At 47.9% G+C, this 9235-nt stretch overlaps 1 protein-coding gene across 2 annotated transcripts in view; it reads right to left on the reverse strand.

Annotated features, from left to right (window-relative positions):
- ADAMTS13 (ADAM metallopeptidase with thrombospondin type 1 motif 13) overlaps window positions 1–7997 on the reverse strand; it is a 59799-nt gene extending 51802 nt beyond the window's left edge. Inside the window, exon 1 of one of the 2 annotated variants that reach the window (XM_083161135.1) lies at window positions 7867–7997. In XM_083161135.1, coding sequence (XP_083017261.1) covers window positions 7867–7869 — 3 coding nt within the window. In that variant the 5' untranslated portion in view covers window positions 7870–7997. Of the gene's footprint in view, window positions 1–6011; window positions 6166–7866 lie in introns of those variants that run through there. The other variant, XM_083161134.1, reaches the window with a different exon arrangement.
- Between the last annotated feature and the right edge of the window lie 1238 nt (window positions 7998–9235).

The following is a 9235-nucleotide window of genomic DNA, read 5'->3' on the forward strand; positions in this document are numbered from 1 at the left end:
CAGTATGCCGGGGCAGAGCAGCAGAGGTCTTAGGCTGCAGCTCCGGATCCAAGATGGCCGCCATCTCCCTGAAGCAGAGGGGATCACAACAGGGAGGACTCCTCGGGCGACAGCAGCAGATCCTCAGCCCGCTGCCAGCCTCCTCCCGCTCCTGGGTGGGCTGCTGGGGGTCTCTGCTTCACTCCAGCCACTCCGGGCGCGGCGGGCTGGACCCGGAACCGCGTCGTGGGCAGCCGCAAAACTCGAGGCCCCGGCTCCACCACCGCGAGTAGGCCGCAACCCGTGGGGACTCCGGGAATGTCCCCCGGCTCTGCGGCACTAGTCAGCTGTGCGAGGGGGCCCCGGGCAAGTGATCCGGGGCAGTTGTGGGTAGGGATGAGGCTCTGGGCACCAGGTTTTGGCCTTGATAGTGGGAGCTCCAGCAGCCCACGTCTGCTCAGCTCAGCGTCCTGGCCACGCCCCCCCCCCCAAATGTGTTTAAGGCTAGGCTTTGGGGTGGGAGGGTTCGGTTTAGTGAGCAGAGTACTAGGGTTAGTCTGTGTGGTTGGGGGAAGGTTAGGGATAGGAAGGGGCTGTAAAGTATACTTACAAGACCCCTTTCAGGATTCCGTCTTACAGGATGCCGGTGTTGGTTTTCTGACTGTCAGCATCCTCACTGCCACTCATTTATGTGTATTTCATCTCTTAAGGCCCCCCATACACTACACAATTTGGGCCCGATTTCACCCGATTCTGGAGGATCGGGCCAAGAAATCGGGTGAAATTGCCCAAATCGCGTAGGGTAGGACATCCAATCTCATCCGATGCGTGGTCCCGTGCGCATCGGATCAGATCTGGATGTCGGACGGTCTGCACATAAGATAAATCTTATGTGCAGCCGGCATTGAGCTGGTCTGGGGGAGTGGGGACCAGAGACCGGAGAGCAGGGTCCGGTCCGTGGGTGATGCAGAGGGGGTAGTCACCTAGCGGCAGGAGAGGTGGCGGGGAGTGGGGTCCGGTCCAGCTGCAGGAGGGGTAGTGGGCTAGCGGGTGGACTGGATAGGTAGCGACAGGCGGGAGCGCACGGCACAAAGCAGAGTCCAGGTATCGGCGAGCGGGAGAATAGGAAACATCCTATTCAAAAGAATGGGTGGGCAGGGCGGTCGCTGATTGGCTGAGCTCTCGGGCAATCAGCGTCCGCCCAGTCTCTCCGGTCTCTGGTCCCCGCTCCCCCAGACGGACCCTGACCCCCCCCGCCGCAAGCTCCCCCTAGACCCTGCTCTCCTGCAGCTCCCCCGGATTTGAATCGATCCGATTTATCACATGCAAAAAATGGCACATCAAGTGCCAAATCATATCAGGAGCTGCCGGGGGGAGCTCAGTGGAAGTCGGGGCCGACATTAGGCCGACTTGTCCTAATGTCCCGGCAAAGTGTAAAAAATCACACACATCATCTATAGGGATGTGGAACCATTTGTAGGCAACAAGTAGATGGTTCCCACACAATACAATATGCGATCACTGACTACGCTAACTGCATAACACTGACTGACTACGCTAACTACGTAAGCTCCGGCTCGACGGGCGGGAACACTAAACTACGCTGGCCGCGGGAACACTACGCCTATTTTGACAGGGACGCTACGTAACGGGCACCGCAATAACACACAAGTACCAAAAAAACAACAAAGTAATTTGACATATTAATAAGAGTAGGGGTGTAGGCAGGCGTATACGGAAAGAGGTTAGTGTGTGCGCTTATTGGATCATAGTAAAATCGGGGTCTTAATATAGCATAATGGAGCTGCTTTAATGCTATTTTGGCTTCAGGATGGCGAATTAAAAGGCCGTCATTCCATAGGATGCAGCCGTCATTCCGCGTCAGGTGACATGTTTACGAGAGTAGGGGTGTAGGCGGATATATTTGGTAAAGGATGAGCGCGTGCGCTATGGGGATCACCGTAACATCGGGGTCTTAATATCGCATAATGGAGCTGCTTTAATGCTATTTTGGCTTCAGGATGGCGAATTAAAAGGCCGTCATTCCATAGGAGGCAGCCGTCATTCCGCGTCACGTGACATGTTTACGAGAGTAGGGGTGTAGGCGGGCATATTTGGAAAAGGATGAGCGCGTGCGCTATGGGGATCACCGTAACATCGGGGTCTTAATATCGCATAATGGAGCTGCTTTAATGCTATTTTGGCTTCAGGATGGCAAATTAAAAGGCCGTCATTCCATAGGAGGAAGCCGTCATTCCGCGTCAGGTGACATGTTAACGAGAGTAGGGGTGTAGGCGGACATATTTGGAAAAGGATGAGCGCGTGCGCTATGGGGATCACCGTAACATCGGGGTCTTAATATCGCATAATGGAGCTATTTTAATGCTATTTTGGCTTCAGGATGGCGAATTAAAAGGCTGTCATTCCATAGGAGGCAGCCGTCATTCCGCGTCAGGTGACATGTTAACGAGAGTAGGGGTGTAGGCGGACATATTTGGAAAAGGATGAGCGTGTGCGCTATGGGGATCACCGTAACATCGGGGTCTTAATATCGCATAATGGAGCTGCTTTAATGCTATTTTGGCTACAGGATGGCGAATTAAAAGGCCGTCATTCCATAGGAGGCAGCCGTCATTCCGCGTCATTCTGCATGTAAAATATGTGTAATGGTCTTAGCAAGAAGTATACCAAAAATATAGTTGATATGTGCAATAATTTCAGAAATATTAATATAAAAGTCATTTTCTCCCATTATAGTCAATTGGCATTCCTTATCTGCAGACAACACTGTCATTCCACTGTCATTCCACTGTGCTATTTTAATGCTATTTTGGCTTCAGGATGGCGAATTAAAAGGCCGTCATTCCATAGGAGGCAGCCGTCATTCCGCGTCAGGTGACATGTTTACGAGAGTAGGGGTGTAGGCGGACATATTTGGAAAAGGATGAGCGCGTGCGCTATGGGGATCACCGTAACATCAGGGTCTTAATATCGCATAATGGAGCTGCTTTAATGCTATTTTGGCTTCAGGATGGCGAATTAAAAGGCCGTCATTCCATAGGAGGCAGCCGTCATTCCGCGTCAGGTGACATGTTTACTAGAGTAGGGGTGTAGGCGGACATATTTGGAAAAGGATGAGCGCGTGCGCTATGGGGATCACCGTAACATTGGCGTCTTAATATCGCATAATGGAGCTATTTTAATGCTATTTTGGCTTCAGGATGGCGAATTAAAAGGCCGTCATTCCATAGGAGGAAGCCTTCATTCCGCGTCACGTGACATGTTTACGAGAGCAGGGGTGTAGGCGGGCATATTTGGAAAAGGATGAGCGCGTGCGCTATGGGGATCACCGTAACATCGGGGTCTTAATATCGGATAATGGAGCTATTTTAATGCTATTTTGGCTTCAGGTTGGCGAATTAAAAGGCCGTCATTCTATAGGATGCAGCCGTCATTCCGCGTCAGGTGACATGTTTACGAGAGTAGGGGTGTAGGCGGATATATTTGGTAAAGGATGAGCGCGTGCGCTATGGGGATCACCGTAACATCGGGGTCTTAATTTCGCATAATGGAGCTGCTTTAATGCTATTTTGGCTTCAGGATGGCGAATTAAAAGGCCGTCATTCCATAGGAGGCAGCTGTCATTCCGCGTCACGTGACATGTTAACGAGAGTAGGGGTGTAGGCGGACATATTTGGAAAAGGATGAGCGCGTGCGCTATGGGGATCACCGTAACATCGGGGTCTTAATATCGCATAATGGAGCTGCTTTAATGCTATTTTGGCTACAGGATGGCGAATTAAAAGGCCGTCATTCCATAGGAGGCAGCCGTCATTCCGCGTCATTCTGCATGTAAAATATGTGTAATGGTCTTAGCAAGAAGTATACCAAAAATATAGTTGATATGTGCAATAATTTCAGAAATATTAATATAAAAGTCATTTTCTCCCATTATAGTCAATTGGCATTCCTTATCTGCAGACAACACTGTCATTCCACTGTGCTATTTTAATGCTATTTTGGCTTCAGGATGGCGAATTAAAAGGCCGTCATTCCATAGGATGCAGCCGTCATTCCGCGTCATGTGACATGTTTACGAGAGCAGGGGTGTAGGCGGGCATATTTGGAAAAGGATGAGCGCGTGCGCTATGGGGATCACCGTAACATCGGGGTCTTAATATCGGATAATGGAGCTATTTTAATGCTATTTTGGCTTCAGGTTGGCGAATTAAAAGGCCGTCATTCCATAGGATGCAGCCGTCATTCCGCGTCAGGTGACATGTTTACGAGAGTAGGGGTGTAGGCGGATATATTTGGTAAAGGATGAGCGCGTGCGCTATGGGGATCACCGTAACATCGGGGTCTTAATATCGCATAATGGAGCTGCTTTAATGCTATTTTGGCTTCAGGATGGCGAATTAAAAGGCCGTCATTCCATAGGAGGCAGCCGTCATTCCGCGTCACGTGACATGTTTACGAGAGTAGGGGTGTAGGCGGGCATATTTGGAAAAGGATGAGCGCGTGCGCTATGGGGATCACCGTAACATCGGGGTCTTAATATCGCATAATGGAGCTGCTTTAATGCTATTTTGGCTTCAGGATGGCGAATTAAAAGGCCGTCATTCCATAGGAGGCAGCCGTCATTCCGCGTCACGTGACATGTTTACGAGAGTAGGGGTGTAGGCGGGCATATTTGGAAAAGGATGAGCGCGTGCGCTATGGGGATCACCGTAACATCGGGGTCTTAATATCGCATAATGGAGCTGCTTTAATGCTATTTTGGCTTCAGGATGGCAAATTAAAAGGCCGTCATTCCATAGGAGGAAGCCGTCATTCCGCGTCAGGTGACATGTTAACGAGAGTAGGGGTGTAGGCGGACATATTTGGAAAAGGATGAGCGCGTGCGCTATGGGGATCACCGTAACATCGGGGTCTTAATATCGCATAATGGAGCTATTTTAATGCTATTTTGGCTTCAGGATGGCGAATTAAAAGGCTGTCATTCCATAGGAGGCAGCCGTCATTCCGCGTCAGGTGACATGTTAACGAGAGTAGGGGTGTAGGCGGACATATTTGGAAAAGGATGAGCGCGTGCGCTATGGGGATCACCGTAACATCGGGGTCTTAATATCGCATAATGGAGCTGCTTTAATGCTATTTTGGCTACAGGATGGCGAATTAAAAGGCTGTCATTCCATAGGAGGCAGCCGTCATTCCGCGTCAGGTGACATGTTAACGAGAGTAGGGGTGTAGGCGGACATATTTGGAAAAGGATGAGCGCGTGCGCTATGGGGATCACCGTAACATCGGGGTCTTAATATCGCATAATGGAGCTGCTTTAATGCTATTTTGGCTACAGGATGGCGAATTAAAAGGCCGTCATTCCATAGGAGGCAGCCGTCATTCCGCGTCATTCTGCATGTAAAATATGTGTAATGGTCTTAGCAAGAAGTATACCAAAAATATAGTTGATATGTGCAATAATTTCAGAAATATTAATATAAAAGTCATTTTCTCCCATTATAGTCAATTGGCATTCCTTATCTGCAGACAACACTGTCATTCCACTGTCATTCCTTTTAGTACATCCCAAATAACTCACCCAAATCTAACTCTCTCTGCACATGTTACATCTGCCCCACCTGCAGTGCACATGGTTTTGCCCATTTTGAGAACAAATTTGTTCTGCAATCAGATCTGAATAAGGGCCATGTGCTCTGTCTGTTATTATGGTTATATGTATATATATATATATATATATATATATATATATATATATATATATATATATATATATATATATATATATATATATATATATATATAACATTTCCAATATAAATCAATTGATAATGATACAGAAAACAGGCCCTGAAATTATAACTTGTGGATGACAATAAAAGCTTGCGGATAATTTGGGACAATGTTGAGCGTTCAGCACAGGAGACACTGAAGCAAAGGTCGTATTCAGGAGCTTTACACAGGGACATGCAGCAAACATACAGGAGAGTCTTATCCAGCTAAACCAGTACCTTGGTGGCGATCTGTGGCACAGGGTGCCCATGGATGGGCGCAGAGGAGGGTACAAGTAGGACAAAAACTATCAGGAGAGGGTGGCTCATCTCTGCCGGCGAGGATAATATACACCTTTGGTGGCTGATCAGTCACAGAGGTGGAGGGAGGGAGGGAGGGAGGGAGGGTAGAGGGGGTAAAGGATGTGTGTGTAGGGGGTTGGGCAGAACGGACGCTTGCACAACTTCTAGTCAGGATGTTACTGGCAATGAATATAAGGGAGCACCTGGAATCATAACGGAGTAATAACACAGAGGTAAGAGGGCCCTGCTCGTAAGCTTACACTCTATAGAACCACACTTACTACACCTCATGTATATAGAATGATTAAATGTTCTAAATCGGTATAAAAGTGATGTTAATTAGGGGTCAGCGGTCACTATACCAATGCCATTGACTACAGAGACCAGAGCAAAAACCCCAACATCATGAAATTCATTCTTTAATCTTTATAAGTAACTGAACTATATTTCTATATGGATACAAATGTTAATCGGGCACCGGAATCCCGACTGCCAGGATGCCGAACATATGTATGCCGGGGCGGATTAGGGTCAGGCTGGGGAAGGGAGGATACTGTAGGTATAGGCACAAGTGGCGGTCTTAGAGTTAGGCTACAGGGGAGGGGGGGGGGGGGGGGGTGGTTAGGGCACTTATAAGGGGGTTAGGGTAAAGCTGTGGGCAAGGGGGGATAAGTTTAGGTGGTGGGGTACGGGGGTTAGGGCATAGTTGCCTACTTTCTGACTGGGCAGCCAGTTCATTTAGGTGGGGGGATGGAGGATCAGGTGTGGGGGTGTGGCCAGCACGAATGCGTCCTCGTGGCAATCCGTGTTCGTCCGGGATGCGGTCATTTGGTCTACAGCATTATGGTCGACAGTCATTAGGTCGACACCATTAGCTCGACATGTTAAAGGGTCGACATAGAAAAAGGTTGACGTGGTTCTAGGTCGAAAGGTCATTAGTTGGACAGGTCGTTAGTTCGACAGTCATTAGGTCGACACCATTAGCTCAACATGTGAAAGGGTCGACATGGGTCCAGGTCGACATAGGAAAAGGTTAACGTGGTTCTAGGTCAAAAGGTCATTAGTTCGACAGGTCATTAGTTCGACAATGTCTAGGTCGACAGTCAAAAGATCGACATGGGGTTTTTCACTGTTTTTTGAGCCGTCATGTGCCGACAGGGGGTATTTCATGCCCTACCATCCACTAGGGCGTGGTGGGAGGATAAAATAGTGTGCCGAGCGCAGTGAGGCACCGTGCCCGACGCATTGCGAGCGCAGCAATGTCGACTGTGTTGACATTCAGGTCAAAAACAGTGAAAAACACCGTGTCGACCTTTTGACTGTCGACATAGACATTGTCGAACTAACGACCTGTCGAACTAATGACCTATCAACCTAGAACCATGTCGACCTAGACCAATGTCGACCTTTCCCCATGTCGACCTAATGGTGTTGACCTAATGACTGTTGACCATCATGCTGTAGACCAAATGATCCCAACACGTTCGTCCTGAGGCCTCCGCCACCATCTCATCCTATAGACCCAATGGTGGAAATTTCATGACTTCGATTTCACATGGGAACCAATCCGATACAATGTATTATCTTCTATAAGGTGCTAAATAAATGACAAGTTGATTCTGCTTGTTGCCCGTAGCAACATCCCATCACATCTCAGTAAATTTCCTCCAATGCACCGAACCTCGTACACACAACTGGAAATGCGACATCAGGAATAAAGGAGTAAGGGGAGAATAAAAGCAGCTGTGGAAGTAAATGAGAGAGGACTTGTCACAGCGGAAATGTGCATTACCATATTATATGATGTGTGTAGGCCGCTGCCTATACAAAGCGCCCTTTATTTTCCAGAGTTACATTATTACAGGCGCTCAGCCTCCCGCCGGCTTTTGGAAATGACGTCAACTCTTCAGTCTTCCGAGACAAACTCTCAGCGTGTCCTATAAAGCAACCACACAACATAAAGGCTCTTATTAGACAGTTATTAGTGGCGGTATAATTCAGCGCATACAGCAGAACCGCGCAGAACGATGCCGCTAACTGCTCTGCAATTAAATGTATGCCCCCCACCCCATTTACCGTGTGCTGACATGACCCCAAACTCCTCTCACCCATGGGAAATAATGACAGCACTACATGTTGCCCATAGCAACTAATAATTTCTCCATTGCAGCCTGGAAAATGAGAGATGCCTGGTATCGGTACCGGTTAAGAGCTGCAGTGTGAAAGGGGTACCAGTAATAGGAATTGCTACAGGGTATCAGTGGGGACAAAAATAATATTCAGAGATGTCCCCGATTTACTGCAATTATAATCATAATAATCATATATGAAGGTTATGTTGTATTGAGTTTTGCTTTTTTAATTTCAGCTTTATTTAAAATAAAGGTATCATAAAATTATCCTTCCTTTCTCCTGCTCTCTTTAACTCCGCCCATACATGGCAAACATCTCGAATGGCAAAGCACAGCACACCAGTTGTCTTACCTGTGGACTCCGGTATTGAACCTGTGCCAGATGCCACTTACTGATTTCTGTTACAGATCAGACGTACAGTAGACGTTGGGGTGTGAGCGCAGACTGGAGGAAAAGGATTCCCCGCTCTCTCGTGATGTTCTGCGCAATGTCCGACAGCCCCTGTGGTGATTGGCCAGTGCAGAAGGTTTGGGTCAGTGATATAGATGCAGATATGACACTTATTGTGCACTGTTGCTAGTTACGCCAATTCGATGGATATGATACACCTCTACTAAGTTTTTGATTTAGGGTCAATTAACCAAAAGCCCTAAGGCAGGCATGTCCAAACTGTGGCCCTCCAGCTGTGAATCTACACATGCCAGCATGCCTTGCCATATTTTTAGCATTCACTAATAGCAAAACTGTGGCAATGCCTGATGGGACTTGTAGTTTGACACCAGCTGGAGGGCAATAGGCCTTTATTCAGATCTGATCGCAGTACAAATGGGCAAAACCATGATGCAGTGCAGTTGGGGCAGATGTAACATGTGCAGAGAGAGTTAGATTTGTGGTAGTTATGTTGTTCTGTGCACTGTAAATTCTGTCTGCATTATTTTTACACTGCAATTTAGATTTCAGTTTCAACACACCCAGCCCAAATGTAACTCTCTCTGCACATGTTACATCTTCCCCACCTGCAGTGAACA

Source organism: Crinia signifera, chromosome 9 (genome assembly GCF_055691185.1).
Source record: "Crinia signifera chromosome 9, ASM5569118v1, whole genome shotgun sequence".
Classification (NCBI taxonomy): domain Eukaryota; kingdom Metazoa; phylum Chordata; class Amphibia; order Anura; family Myobatrachidae; genus Crinia; species Crinia signifera.